The sequence below is a fragment of the Melanostigma gelatinosum genome (assembly GCF_949748355.1).
Source record: "Melanostigma gelatinosum genome assembly, chromosome: 4".
NCBI lineage: Eukaryota > Metazoa > Chordata > Actinopteri > Perciformes > Zoarcidae > Melanostigma > Melanostigma gelatinosum.
In genome coordinates, this window is record NC_136637.1 from 27,790,504 (window position 1) to 27,805,928 (window position 15,425).

Here is a 15,425-nt window from a genome sequence, read left to right on the forward strand (position 1 = left end):
ACAGACAGTAAACAAAAGGTCACAACCGTCACAACACTGGAAGTGCATTCGCAGAAAAAAGAGGGGCGGGACTACGGAAGCCTGCATAGGAAGTTATTAAACCAGGAAGATATTCATCAGCAGAGACACCGGTGAGACACGCGGGAGCATGTTCTTCTGCTGTTTGCAAAATAAAACTATTGTATAAGTAATTAAAGTGCGCTTTTACAACACATTTACAGTTACTGGTAATCATCTCTATTTGGTATTATTTTGTATTTATTAAGGAAACGCTTTCGTAACAGTGCTCGGTTACCCATTCAACAAGGTCACAGTGGACGTAGTGGGAGCTAATCCTTCAGCACATGCGATTGAAGTCACGTTAGAAAAAAAAAATATGGCCGGACTTATAAACTTTGAAGATCAGAAGGAAGTGGAGCAGTTTTTGGACAATTTGGGAGTGGAGTACAGCTTCCAATGCTACAAAGAAAACGATCCAGAAGGTAACTCTCGTGCGCTGTTCACAGATTAATGCACATGAAACATTGGACACCAGCTAGATATTAGTATTGTTTTAATATATATGTGTATAATGTATAATATAATTGTATACATCACCAAAGCAAGCACAACACAGCAGCACAGATATTGCCAAATTACAGAACACAAATAAATAAATGAGTTAACCTGGGTTGCATTAACTTATGCCTACATATGAATTACTTTATATACATTTTCATATACATCAGTACCATTTCAAAGACAAGAAAAAGCAGTGTACATGACTTATTTGTGAAAAAAAGCCCATGCGCCCTGTCAAGATCACCAAGATTATAAAGGAAGGGTTTCCAAACACTGTAAGAGGTTGTCATTACCCTTCTTTCTTCTTTTCTACTTTCTTGAGCAGAGACGAAGTCCACCGCTGCGTCTGTAGAGCGAAGTCCAGGGTCCTCTCAGGTGGAGCACTCGAATGGCTCTTGCGACGTTATCCTCTCGTCTGTTAGCGTGTCGCTTCTTTTATAACACCTTTGGGTTATCTTGACCCCCCTCCTTTCTCACTCGGCACCTGATCCATTCTTCGTCATTATGTGTGTGTGCTTATGTTGTGGACGTGTGGAGATCACCTTGCCTCCCGTAGGCCTGATTTTGCAATCCTAACGTCTCTGCTCCTTCACTTCCCCTCTCGCTCACACACACACACACCTTTCTAACTCAGATTGGTTATCTTAATCACAGTTACGATTGTTATAATTAGTTACAGTTGTTATAATCAGTTACAGTTGTTAATCGCTTTATTTAGCACACGCTTGCTTATAAAATAATCATTGATTTCATCCTTCCTCATTGTTATGCTTTTTTTTCCTTATTCTTTCTTTTCTTCTCTTTTCAACGGCCGATATTTCCACATCTTTTCAGGCCCTTCTCTGCTCACTTCCTCTATTTCAGAACTTTTACACTCACACAGTCTGCACCCTTACTCAGATACACCTATCATTATTATCATCAGGTTGACATTTGTTAAAATCACTTTATATTCGTTATTTAATACCTGCTTGCTTTAAAACAATTATTCTATTTCATCTTTTCACTCTTAATTTTACGCTTTGTGTCCCTTTAACCTAATTGACAGGCCTACCATGTATTCCTCTTTTAAGGCTGGTCCTGGGATCTCAACTCTTTTTGACAGTCTCATATTACACATTCCTTCGCCCATCGATCTGCTCAATGGTTGGCTGAAATCCAACAAGCTCCTCCTTGGCCTTTGACCTGTTGTTCTGGTCAGACCCCCACCCCCCCCCTCCTTACAGCCACTTTCATCCATCCCCCGTTCTTAGCACATACCTCACTCACCACTTTATATGGTCGTGATCTGGAAACCCCCCTCAGAGACACTTAATATATTCAACGACCACACTCCATGGGTTAAAACTTCCATAAGTAAATATTGACAGATAATATCCACCACTAGGGTGCTGTTAAACATACTAGGAATGTTTTTAAACCTTAATTCCTCACACGTCTGCCTCCTTCTCCTTGTGACATGCTGCTCTCAGGGTGCCAAAGGCTCTCGGACTACTTGGAAGGGGTGAAGAAAAACTACGAGTCTGCGGCACAAGTGCTGAAACACAACTGTGAAACAAATAAACACGGAGAGAGCTGCTATAAACTGGGGGCCTACCACGTCACCGGCAAAGGTAGAACGGCAACGTGGCTCTTTGCTTTCCTTATTTCATCCTCTCCGGTGTTTGTGCTTACATTGTGGTGTACATTGGATTGTGCGTCAGTTGAAAGACGTTAAATTATTATATTAAATTGTCACCCAGCCCTACTTGTGATGGGCTAAACATGTAATAAAGAATATGATTTACTGGTGAACACATCAATATTAAACTGAGTACTTCTAAATGTCGATACTTGCAGCCCTTTCTTGTGTTGCTCTCTTGATGTCTGATTTTTATTCGAGTGATGGATTTAAAGTTCTTCCCACCAGGCGGCGTGACAGAGTGTCTGAAAACGGCCTACTCCTGCTTCATGCGCTCCTGCCACTCCGGAGGAAAGAAGTCTGGAGACGCGTGCCACAACGTCGGCCTGTTGGCCCACGACGGACGAGCCAACGAGGGGGGGCCTGACCTGGCAGCAGCCCGGCAGTACTACGAGAAGGCCTGCGCCGGCGGCTTCGCTCCCTCCTGCTTCAACCTCAGCGCTATGTTCATTGGCGGCAACGCCAAAGGGGTGCCGCAGGACATGAATCAAGCTCTGAAGTACGCCAACAGGGCCTGTGAGCTGGGACACGTGTGGGGCTGCGCCAACGCCAGTCGCATGTACAGACTCGGGGACGGCACGGAGAAGGACGAGAAGAAAGCCGAGGAGCTGAAGAACCGGGCGAAGGAGCTGCACGGGTTGGAGAAGGAGAGGCAGCTCAAGTTCGGGGAGTGAACGTGACACTTGATGAAGTTATTTTTTTTATTTGGTTCAGTCAGGTTGTTTGTGTGGGGACAAGATTGTGTGCGCAAAAACAACCTGTTGAGAGGTTCAAATGTAGGAGATGTGTTTAAAAAATATAGAATGATTAAATGGATGTTTGCCTCACTCGCAGTGTGTCGACAGTCAAATTCAGGGAGTAGTAGTGACTATTTGCATTGGTAGAGTTCAGCTAAAATCTATAAAGTAGATGAAAAAGCAATAAAATGAGTCGTGATTCATGTACAGTACAAGATAATTTATCATACCTTTTGAAGGACTATGACTTGTGGTATAAACTTATAGAACTCAGTGTACTGTCGTCATATTGTCGTGTGCATCAACCTTCATATAAGACGATGTAGACAACCATTGTGTATGTTAGTATGGCATGCCAACTAATTTAATTTACTTTAATTGGAACAAACTGTGTAGTAAATAGTGAAGCTCAAAATTACCAAATGTAATTCAAACAGGAAAATATAATTCTGTTTTTAGAATTGTTAATAACTGGGGGACATTATCGGAGGTGGAAGTACTCATAATACACAGTTTACAAGTAAAATAGACTTAAAAGTATCAAAAGTTAGAGTCGTCATGCAGAGTGACCCTTTTACAGTGAAATAATTTAGAATATGATATCTGTTTTTATCACTAACAAATACATTTAAGAGCATTTTAACATTGCAGTTTTTCAATGTGGTGCCAGTTTAATATACTTTGTGTACTACTACTGGGTAGTATAGTACTGCGTCAATTCTTATAAGCATATGTTTTTTTAATGTAAAAAGTAGAAAAAAGCAACACATAAAGTGCAGTAAAAAGAACGAGATTTACCCTTAAGAGGTGGAGAAGAAGTAGAAAGTAGCATAACGTTGAAATACTCAAAGACGTTCGTACAGTAGTATGTACTCAGTTAAACAATGTAAAACCAGCATGTAATACCGGTTAGTCTTACAATCACTGATGGACCACAAGAGGGAGTCAGAATCAAAGACATGAACTTTGCGTCTTTTTTAAAATCCCACAGTCCGCTTTATCTTTATCCGGGGGTCCAACAGGCGCGAGGCCCCATCTGTCAGCATGTTTAACCGACAGCAGCCTGTTGACTGATATGCTCAACAAACAACAACATATTTCTGTCTATAAGGGAATATATGAACTTAAACCGGCGTGTTGAGGAGGAGGAGGAGGATGATGGGCGGACCGGTCCTCTTTGAGCGCTTAGCTCCGCCCCTCCAGCCCTCATTCAAAACAGAACACAGCTGTTCTGTCGCGAGGCGCATCGTCGAGTCCTGAGCGTTAAAACAAACCTGTTAGCGGTCTCTCGTGGTCTTCCGGCGGCCTCGGATGTACCCGCTGGAACACCAGAAGAAGAAGGAGGAAAACGGAGAACTTCGGTGAGTTAAAGAACCCCACCACCACCTCCTCCCACAAGCCGTCGAGGTAGCGAGCTAACGTTCAGCCTCGTTTGGATGTGTTCGTTTTTACGCGCAGGATGCTCCGTTATCTGCATCCATCAAGAGGAGGCTAACGAGGAGATGTGATAGAACCGATACTAAGACTTGTCCTGGTTCTTTTTGTTGTTGTTGTAATGGAGACCATGTGTAGCTGGTTGCACAGGTTTTCATTTTAGCACATTATTTTTTCATTTTCGCCTCCTCCACCCACGTGTCGCCCCCACACCACGCACCGAGAAGAAGCACCACCGAGACAGTTTTTTTTTGACATCATGATAAATAATAAATCATGCGCTCCCTTTTACTAAAGCTAAGTTAGCATCAAGCTAGCGATAATTTGCAGCATGCTAACGTGGAAACCTTTTGAGAAAAGAGTGGTGAGAGAGTCGGGGTGAGTTTGCATTTTGTGATTCCTTTACTTAGTTTGACTCGAGTCGATGCACAGTTTGCTCGTGTTTAGGTTAGACTGGAGGAGACTTAATGTCCCGTTAGCCCAAACGGCAATAACATACCTACTGCACGCGCTCTTTGGCGGTGAATCCACCCCCCCCCCCCCTGCACGGTTAACCCCCGGGGAGTGATTTGGGTGTGGCGTGGGTTCACCCACGAACAACACTGTGTACAGCTGCAGCCTAACTGGTCTTAGCCGTAGCATGTCTCGGTTAAGCAAAAGCACGAGTCGTGAGGGTGTGTTGAGTCTGGGGGAAGTTCCATGTTCAGTTTGATAGTTGCTGATATCCAAATTAAATTACATTAAATTGATAGATGTATAAAGCACTCTCGTCAACAACACTCTGCCTGTCTACCTCCAACAACATCAGTCTGAAGCAGTGATGGTAATCACTTGTACCGAGTATATTATAGACCACCATGTATTGAGGTTGAGGCTTTAGCTCAGATGTTGTGCCACACCTGAGATGAAGGTACATGTCGATCATTTTAATGTGAAGTGCATGTGTGATAGTAGATAAACTGTGCACAATATATATCAAATGCTCTTTGACCAAAGGTAGCTCATTGTTCCTTTTTAATTTGTGAGGTCATGAATATCCACAGACATGTACTGGGAACACGCACACACACACACACACACACACTTGAGTGGGCCTGCTCTATAAGCTGTCAAGCTGAATTAGTTTTAAGATGAATTCACTATTAGGCCGCCTATCTAACACACTCTTTGTCACCGTCCTGTTTCACGCCCCCCCCCCCCTGTTTTTAAAGGAATGTTCCATATCGATGTGTTGCGCGGTTGTGTGCCGCTGCTCTTCTCCACACGTAACACATGACCCAGAGGTCAGTCCAGACTCATGACTGGCACGCCTTCTACAGCGTGCTGCGGCGTCGTGTTGTGCAGTAAAGACTGAAACAATCTCGTTTGGCTTCAGCAGTGAAATAGATGCAGCATCTCTCCAGACCAGTTCATTTAGATGCGTTGAGTCGTGCTGGGTAGATAACCTAAGTTAAGACCAAAAGAGGAGATGGTACTCAAATTATTTCCAAATGCAGTCCTCCATATGTCAGAAAAAGAATCTCCTTTGGTTTCTCCTTCTTCTGATTCATTCGACACCCGGGAGAGAGCTGCACATAGTTATAGCTCACCAGAGGGAGGTTCCCCTACAGGTCAGCGGGGCCACATCCGAAACGTTTACACGAGGAGTCTCAGCACCGGGGCTTTGGGTTTTAATCCAATAGAATACGCTTGATTGAGTATTCTATCCAGGGATTTGTGCCGGCGGTCTTAAGCCAACAGCATGTGAGCGCCCTGGAGGATATACAAGCACTCTTTTGGTTGCAACGCTGTTCTCATTTTCAGTTGCATCACTTTGAGTATCTAAGGCTACATTACTTGTCTTTGCAACCATGAGGAGGATGGTACAGGTAGCGCTTTTAGTTTTTTAGAGAACCCTCGGTGAGTCCACATACCACCTCCACCGTCTGGGCTGAGCTAATCCCAGAGATGCCTCGCGTACGTGGGGGCCCATCTGTTCAGCACCGTGGTACGGCTGCTCTGTCCGAGGCCTGCAAATGTGATTAGTTAGAGATTACGTCTGTGTGTGAAATGAAACTCCCCTCTCAGAATCAGAGCCGTGTGTTTACAAGAGAAAGGGATAAACCACCGCGGGGCTTTTTTTGCGTCATCGAGTTCAATCCCTGGTCTTCCTCAGGTCATGTTTCCCTGCATCACGTTCACTCCTCAGTTGATGTGAAATGTTCTCAGATGCATTATGAGCTCGTCTGCGTGCAGCCAGCCATATATGAACGCGCAGCTTGCTCTCTGAGTGAAGGAGCTCCCGTCCCGTCGGCCTCCCTTTGAGCGCGATACACATTCTAGAGGCGTTTTGGTCGGCATCGAGCTTTTTCTCTGTGTGGCCTCCAACCGGTGCTCGCTGTTGCCCAGTTGCCAGGGTAACTTGATGTCTGGCACATCCGTTCGGCACAGATGGGAACTGCGAAGTCACATGTCGTCACGCTCTTCCTCTGATGCCGCCCCGGCAAAGCCGGCTATCTGTGTTCCCTTTCTGCTCCACAGAGCCAACCAGGCTGCTCTCAGTAAAAGGCCTCTGCGCTTCACGAGTCGTTTTGGAACACCGATAATGATATTGTGTGTTTTTATTTAAATATATGAGGTGTTTGTAATGTAGCTGGCAGTCGGGTGAAGTGGGTGTTGTGGGTGTGAGCTCGGCTAGCGCCTGACTAGCTGACTGCGTGCGTGCTTGTGTGTGAGAAGGAAGATAACAGACGAGGATAATGGACGCCCTGGCTTCCACTCCAGAAAGTCTCAGAGGCCACCGCTACGTCTCATTGCGTATTGAGCAATGGGCCTGTTTTGTTTTTCGAACAGAGCAATTGAGGAAGTTGTGCAAAAGCTGCCTCTTCTTATTGTTATGAGTGCATTTGCCAAGCGGTTCCTCCAGTGTTGTAATCACAGCTCTTGTTTCGAGTTGGGAGCGGCTCACACATGAAGGGCTACACTGAGAGCGGACCGCTGCTCAACTTCTCTCTTCTCTGGAGTTACGAGCTTCTCCTTTTGGCGTTTGCCTCACTGACTCTCCGTGTCGCCTTCTTGTTGTGAGCGGGGATCTGATGCTATTTCAGTCCCGTCTGATCCGCCTAAGATTCACAAGGTGTAACTATTAGGCAACATCCGTCACAATGCCTCGACATACGCTGAGCTCACCAACGCACACGCTCCCCTACTTCCTGCTCCGTCTTCTCGTCCTCTGGGGACGTTTGTAAATATGTCTCGTTTGAGATCACCGAGTATGATTCTTTTGTCGTAGCATTCATGAATCTTCGTCGTATAACGTATTTTATTCATGGAGCATCTGACCTAAATACTCACATGGGTTTGATACCAAGCCGTACACGTTCATGGTTGCGTGGAGATGTGCTGAGTCATAAAAGCAGATCTCGTCTGACATCATCTGTCATCATTGCTCTTTCGCTGCGACGGACAACGACGATGCGGAATATGTTCTGTTGCTTTTTATGAAATCCATTTCTGCCGATGTCAGCAGGTTGATGTTTGTTCTTGTTAGAAGTGCAGCTGGGGATGGGATGTGATAAAACACCGGCTACTTCTACTGTATGGGTCTTTAAATGTCACAATAGTTCTCGGGGTGATTGCAGTCCAATCAGAATGTTGACTCAACAATGTACTCGATACCTTTTACCGATTTACTTTGCATGAAGTAACTCTTATTTCCTCGTTTTTAAATTAGGCAAAAGTCATCAAATATTTTGAGGAAACCCGGGGCTTCCCTCCCAGTGTTTGGTGAAGCTCATGTGACTGTCTGTGTGCGAGTGTTGAAATATTGCTCTTTGCCTCCAGTGGCCTCCGCCTTGTTTTGTTCACCAGGTTTTGTCAGTTATAGTCGGGCAGGTCGAGACCAGCACTTCACATGGAGCTCCTCTGTGTGTCAAATTACTCAGAGGCGTAGTTCGGTGCGAAGCGGAAAGTCCTTACAAGTTATGGAAGTTACAGGCTCATTTCAATTTAAATATTTGTATTTATATATTAATAAAAAAAGACCCTCCTAGCTGGCCCCATCCACATACGGAGGCGGGTTCTATGGAGCGTACACTAGCAGCTAGCATCTTTCATCATAGGCTACAGTTACAGTGATTTCATTATTTTATTTACATTGTTTGTATGTAACCACAGAGAAACTCTCCAGCGTCATATATGTGTATATATATATATATATATGTGTGTGTGTATGCGCAGTTTTAGCTCATGGGGGGGGTCGTCAGAGGTGAGTTTAGGGACAGGCCTGTAATAAAGGGGTTCAGCCTTTGAGGCGGTCAGAATGTCAGCTGTGAGGGTCTCGCTCCACCTGACACTCCCCGGCTGGTGCTCTGCCTCCTGTGTCATGTGACTTCGCATATCTGGAATATTCTCACCAGAGGAAGTTTGAAGGCAGCAGGCTGCTGAAAGGAATATGTCAATAATACAGGAGGTTGTATGGTTGGAAAATTAGGCTTCATCTTAAACCTGGGTTTAAGTGGTTTCTCCTGAAATGATTTTGGTTGACGCTTAAAGGCACAGTGAGTAGGGTCTTTCTGTCGCGGTTTGTAAATGCAACATTGAAAGTTGGCCCCGGCTCAGCGAGGGTTCCGGTGCTCCCCAGCGGGTGAAAGCCAACCCCAGATTCCCACACTTTGGAGCGAGCTTTGTCCGCTCGGAGCATCGCCTCGCTATAAATGCATTTTTTTTTTTTCTCTTTCGCTGTCTCCTCCATTTTTCGTAGCTTCTTCTTGGATGCGTACGTACGATCCGGCATCGAGTTTGATGCCCAGAATTGTCCCGAACACGACACAATGAAAATACAAGAGCAGAGGACAGGGTCTGTGTCACTGACACCACCACACACACTTAGTGTGTGTCACCTAAGTGACGATTAACAGGGATTATTTCTAAATGTTGTTTTTTTTTAGGGAAGTCTGACATTTTAAGTGGGCTTTCGATCAGGAAAAGAAGCCCCGGGGTTCCCTCGTGGATATAAACAGGATGGACAACATATTAGGAACACCTCTTACTGTTATGCAAGGCTATTAGAAACCGAGCGTATTCCCGACCTCATCCGTCACACACACTCATAAACTTCATCCAAACCGAGTGAGTGCTGCTCTTACTTCATTTTGTGTGTGCTCAGGTGTTTTCAGTGAAATGGATGTCGTGTGTGTGTGTGTGTGTTTTCAGTGAAATGGATGTCGGCGGGACTATTGTGGTGTTTTTGTTCTACAGATACAGAGGCCATGATCCCCCCCCCCCCCCCCCCCACTGCTGTACGTAAACAGAGAGCCGCTCCTCTTCCACTTCCTCTTCACATTGTCCCGATCCACCAGTCTGCATCAGAGACGAGGCCGGTCCTCACAACACGGCCCCGTCTGTCTTTCTGAGTGTTTCTGGCCGAGAGCGGAGCCTCGTCGCTGTCATGGAAACTCGTGAACTCGGTCCTGATCCCCCGCCAAAGACAATAGATCAGACAAACACGATTCCCCCTCTGGTTCCTGCTCCTCTTCTGCTCGCCAACGGTTTCTTTTGCACTCTTTCCTCACCGTCAGCCCGTCTCAGGTGGTCTGTTTGCTTTTTGGCCCTTTTTCGAGCAGCGTAGATGTAAATACGAAGCCTCGACCTCCGCACCTGTTCTGCTTTTATCTCTCCTCTTTCCCCATCCTGCACTTCTTTGACGCTTCGTGTCTTAAGAAGATGTGTGTTCCCCCTGTGTCAAAGTAATCCGGTTCGTTCTGTGTGACTGAGACAACCTGTTTCCTGTCTCCTTTGTCAGGTTTCCCTACCGGTCGGGTCTCGACATGCAGACAGAGACTTGCACTCGCATGCCCACAGTCACACACTTCACATCACCAACTGTCACGCTGGGTGTTAAATCATTTCATTCACACCATTTTCATATTAAACGTCGATGTCATCCGACCTGGCGTGAGAGTGCAGTGAAACTCTTCTGCTTGTTCCAGACAAGGCAGTGACGGACGCAGCGCAGGCTTTATACTAACGGAAGAAGAGTTTATTTAAACGGTTTAACATTATTTAAATGTTCGACTCTAAGGAAACTCATAATGCTTTACATGGAAAACAGGAAAAACAGTTCGCTTGCGTACAAGTGTACGTTTTATTAAAAGTAGATTTTCAACGATTAGTCGACTAATAAAAAATCATCTGCAACCAATTTTAAATGCACTTTAATGCAAACATGGCAGAAATGCGGTTTTAAGCCTCAAATATCCATATTTGCTGCTTCTCTGTTTTTATACACGGTGTACTATGTTGAATGTCTTTGTTTTGTTTTGGACCGACAAAACAAAACATTTAAAGACTTTGAGAAACTGATCTTTCTTCAATTTTGAATTGATTTTGAATCAATTGAAAATAATAGGCAGAATAATTGATATTAAAAATAGTCGTTAGTTGCTGCTCTAATTTAAAGTAAATTTCTGAATATTTGGCAAAGGAAGTATAAACTTGTGTGTATTTCTCTTATTACTAATACTATTTGAAGAAGAAGAATAAGATGCAACGCTGCAGGAGTAGAAGATATTCAGTTGCATCTTCCCACATAATGTGCAACTTTAATGAATCATTTGTTTCCTCCCACCACACATTACACACAGGTGGAGCTTTTGTCTGCTCCTCCTAGTTTGTTTTTTAATCTTTGTTTAAAGAATATTTGCAATATGTTGAATTCCTGGAAGTTCTTCTTTGTGTATATGCAAATTTAACAAGTCCTGAGACGAACTCGTTTACAGATGCGACTGTTATCAGCTAAGCTAAGAATCACACAAAAGCACCACTTTAAATCTTGTGTTTACCAGAATATTCATGGGAACACAATAAGCATAACAAACGACTAATCGGAATGAAGAAATCTTAAGTCAACTAAAGGCCCCGGAGAGACCTGATGGACGGGCCTACGTTCATTTGTGAAAGGATAACCTCAATCTTTTTTCTGGTTTCCTTTTGTCTCATAGTTTTGAATCTGACAAAGCTGGGAGGATTTTGGAGGAGGGGGGGGGGGGACATTGCCGCTGGAAACAATGTCCCTCCTATTTTTAGTCAATAGATGAATGTTTAGCAGCTTCCTGTCTGTACTCGTCCTCCGAGAGGAGAACAGAGGCTCCAGACCGGTAGTCGTGTGTGGAGCTCCAGCACACGCATCGGATCGGAGCCCCCGGCCATGCTGCACTGTGGGAGAGGAGGGACAGAACAGGGGGTGTGAGCGGCTCTTTCCAGGGGGGGGAGGGGAGGACGAGTGCAGGCGCTGAAGAGATACAGCTGTTTCTCTGGCCTCAGCTGTTGCTCCTCTTCCCTCCCCCCCCCCCTCTCCCTCTCTCACACACCCTAACTGGAAGAAGCACACAGTGTAACATTGTTCTGCCTTATGAGAAAGATGAAACAATCTTTCACAGCTGCTGCTATCAGATGGGGGCAGTGAGGACATATTAGCAGGAGACGTAGTCCGATTCTGCAGAACTCTGTCTCTCTGTTTTCAACACATTCTGTTTGTCTTTCACTCTGTTTCTGTCTCCACCATGACGGTTTTATTTTATTAAAAAGTATTAGCTCCTCCCGTGTCTCTCTTGTGTTTTCTCCCCCCCCTGTCCTGTTCTATGTGAAGTTCTGGTTCTCACAAGTGTTGGGAAGTTGACACACTTACCCCCCCACTCTGCTTCCCCTGCCTGTCCCTCTCGTCAGCGCTCCCTTTTGTGTTTTTAAGTTGTAATTGCTCATTTTATCAGGCCCTGGAGACGGGGCAATGCCGTGTTAGGGGAAGTCATGCGTGTAGCGCCGTGTGTGTGTGTGTGTGTGTAGCTGTAATGGGAGGCCTGTTTTCTCAGTCTTGCTCAGTTAAGCAGGTTCAAAGGGACTCGAGTCCTGGATCAAAACTAATCTTAAATGCTCAAAAGCTCACGGAGATATTGTCAGCTATGGTTTCCTCGCTCTGTGTCTCACTGAAGACTTCTTCCACGTGATGTCAGACTACAGCCTGTTTACCGTGGCGGTTTTGGCTGCTGCACTGCTCCTTTGGGTCGTGTATCTGAGCAGAGTAGACCAACGTAGAAGCCGGCCGAATAACTTGGAGGATGATGAGCTCGTTGTTATGGAGGTTGTAGATTTTGAGTGTTTCAGACTTTCCCATTTATAACCTGGACTGCGGCGGCCGCCAAAGTCTATTTTGTCCCGACCACAGTTTCAAAATGAACTTTCTAGCCTGCAACATGGCTACAACATGTATGTGTGTTTTTTTTAAAGTAACATTAAGACTGTATGACCTTTTGGCTGACTGGAGCGCACTTATACTCTACTACCATAGTCGGTTTGTTCTTTCCAGAAAGAAGCTATTGTTGTCCCAGGACCTTGTGTGTGTGTGTGTGTGTGTGTGTGTTCTTGCATAATTGGTTGGTTGGTCAGGTTGCAGCATGTCATGTCTCTCTTAAGTGTCTCACTCAAAAGCCCTGAAGGCCCGACCAGAACCCAACCCTCCGAGATGCTTCCGGTCTGTCTCTGTCTTCAACGCGAGGGCAGAAGATCCGTGTTTTGAGTGACAGACGAGGAAGTTCTGTTAAAAGCGTGACTCTCATGACTGCAAGAACAAAGAACTGCTTGAAAATGATTGCAGACATTATTTGGTGTAACTATGGTGAGGATACATTCACCTCGTATGATTAGATTTATATTTGGCAGCAACAGCTGTTTAATGTCCAAACAGCTGTTCAGCAGCGTCGTAGAAAAATGATTCACCACCAACAATGTCAAATTTGTATACAAACCTCCAACTTTCATTAAAACGGTATAATTTTCCGTCTGGCTCAAAGATGCCGGGATGCTTCACAACCAAGACTTCGCTGAGGTCCTTTTTGTTTGTCCGTTCCGGTTCATCTGGTTCTTTGTCAGATGAACCAATTTGCATACGATGTTGACCGTCTCGCCACACACTCAAACTGATTTGCATCTCTCAAACAGATTCCCCGCATGCGAGTACACGCACCGACGCATATATGCAGTGGTGTCTGTTTCCAGCTCTGACTGTAGCTGCAATATTTCAATACCAGTAATGCTGCAAATATTTTCAAAGAATATTTATTTTAGGATGCATGTTCTGCAATTTGTTATAGGTTTAAAAACAACAACTAAAGGCCAGTGGCAACCTGGAGCCCTGGACCCTCTTCACATTCTCGTTCACTCACTAAAAGCTTTACGTCACAAAGCGAAGGGGGAAGTTGCAGCGGAGTGAGAAACTGAGACTGAAAGATGCAAAAAGAAGAAATATCAGCCGATGGCTGCCGACATAATCTAATAAAGCCTCAGTGTTTTGAAATGAATTGTGGACCAGAACCACAGTAAATGATGGATCAGTATGCCGTGCAGGTTTTACACCATGGCCCGCTGTGCAGGAGTCACATTTATATCCTACACACACACACACACACACTTAGAGAGTGCCTTGTCTGTAACATCGTGATGGTTTTGTCTTTATATCTGGCGTGCAGCATCACTTTTTAAGGCCTGAGCTGGTGTTGGCTCTGTGTCCATGAGGAGGTTTTTACTGCTGTGGGTCTGACTTGTGCCGGTCCTCAGAGACTCGTAGAGGAAGACGTAGAGATGGTATCAGTTTCCTCTAAACATTACGGACCGCTCCGCTGCCCTGTATCGTTGTCCGGCCCTTTCCTCGTTAATAGTCCGTGCAGGGAACGACCGCAGACATCCGCGCTGCTGCCAGCGCCGCACTTCCTCCTCTTCGCTCCTTGGCCTTTTTTATTTTACTCCCCCACTCATCGGTCACCCCGCTGAGGTCGCCTAGTCTTCAGCAGTAGAGTTGAACTTGGACTGGGCCGCCTGCCCGCTCCCAATTGGGCCACAAATCAGGCTGAAGCCAACACACACACACACACACACACACACACACACTCACAAAGCTGTAGGCCGGTGCTCTGCCCACACGTGACGGCCCGCTGCCACATGCCGCTACTCACAAGCTTGGCACCGTAGTTTCTCTCTGGGAACCAGATACTGTTATCAAGACCAGTTGGGCCCATTATTGTGGCTCCTGGTTTTAATTTTTTTTACCGTAGTTCAATGCGATTGCTGCTTGTAGCCGTCGGCCGGGCGATCGAAGGCATCGGCGTTATCGTCGCTCTGTGAGAGTTGTACAAAGCGAGTGAGTCTGTGTCACTGGAGGGGGGTGTTCCAGAAGAAAAGACAGAAGCGAGGCCCCGGACAGCCTGTCTGTACAGCCTGAGCTCTAATTATCAACCCGGAGCGCTGCAGGGATCGAGGGAGGAGGAAAGAGAGAGAGAGAAGGAGGCAAGTGTATCTAAAAAAAGCCTAATCACACCCCACGGTGCAAGCTGCTGCTACAACACCGATTTAGAACCAGTGGAATTTCACAAACAGGGTGTACACATCTAACTAAAGTGTGTGTGTGTGTGTGTGTGTACTTAACACGCACCATGTATGAGATGTATATTCTCTTCAGCTTATAAGAATCAGCTGACACACCTGGTGACGGTATTTAATTGCTTGTGCACATTTCTTTTCCTTGCTTTCATTGATTATCTAATCAGCAGAATGTAGCCGTGCTCACGCATCATTTGTCATCACATACCGGTAGATATAATGTAGTAGTTGTTTTGGTTATGCCACAAATAACCTACATAGAAAATCAACATGGCTGTTGAAAAAAAACCCCGTCGGTGATTCTATTGCAGCGTCTGCGTTAACCTCTTCAGGAGCCGCCATTGCTGTTTTGAGCAAACGGTCGCCTCTCCTTGTCGTCTCCTCACACAAACACCTGAGCCCGCCTGCTTCTGCCAGGAGGTCTTCACAGGACGCCGATTGGTCCGGACACAAACGCCTCATGAAACACGGAGATAGATTTCATGTTGGGTGTCTAGTGGTCGGACCAGAACATGTAATCTAAGGGGGCGTTCACTCGCTTGTTTAGGACCGGTTGTCTGGACGTCTCCAGGTCCGGTTCGTTTGGGCGTCTGTGAACACGGCAA

The 15,425-nt window shown here is 45.5% G+C and overlaps 2 protein-coding genes across 4 annotated transcripts in view; both read left to right on the plus strand.

Annotated features, from left to right (window-relative positions):
- The first annotated feature begins 12 nt into the window (after positions 1 to 12).
- Positions 13 to 3,182, plus strand: coa7 (cytochrome c oxidase assembly factor 7). 2 transcript variants are annotated; one of them, XM_079267575.1, is made up of 4 exons: positions 13 to 131; positions 285 to 482; positions 2,034 to 2,174; positions 2,471 to 3,182. In XM_079267575.1, the coding sequence occupies exons 2-4, from the start codon at positions 377 to 379 to the stop codon at positions 2,914 to 2,916; spliced, it is 693 nt and encodes a 230-aa protein (XP_079123701.1). In that variant the 5' UTR covers positions 13 to 131; positions 285 to 376; the 3' UTR covers positions 2,917 to 3,182. The 2 variants fall into 2 exon arrangements, with proteins under 2 accessions (XP_079123701.1, XP_079123700.1); XM_079267574.1 differs by having other exon boundaries at positions 101 to 131; positions 267 to 482.
- A 1,029-nt stretch (positions 3,183 to 4,211) lies between these two features.
- The window catches only part of ralgps2 (Ral GEF with PH domain and SH3 binding motif 2), a 60,717-nt gene continuing 49,503 nt past the window's right edge, over positions 4,212 to 15,425 (plus strand). For both annotated transcript variants that reach the window (XM_079267170.1, XM_079267171.1), the window contains exon 1: positions 4,212 to 4,340. The gene's annotated coding sequence lies outside the window, so the exon portion shown is untranslated. The remainder of the gene's footprint in view (positions 4,341 to 15,425) is intronic.

What these genes read in the sequence shown, in the direction of transcription:
- coa7 (XM_079267575.1), top strand. Translation starts at nt 377, where the DNA reads ATGGCCGGACTTATAAACTTTGAAGATCAGAAGGAAGTGGAGCAGTTT. An exon ending in CAAAGAAAACGATCCAGAAG is followed by an intron (nt 483 to 2,033) that starts GTAACTCTCGTG and finishes TGCTGCTCTCAG; the next exon opens with GGTGCCAAAGGCTCTCGGAC. An exon ending in CTACCACGTCACCGGCAAAG is followed by an intron (nt 2,175 to 2,470) that starts GTAGAACGGCAA and finishes TCTTCCCACCAG; the next exon opens with GCGGCGTGACAGAGTGTCTG.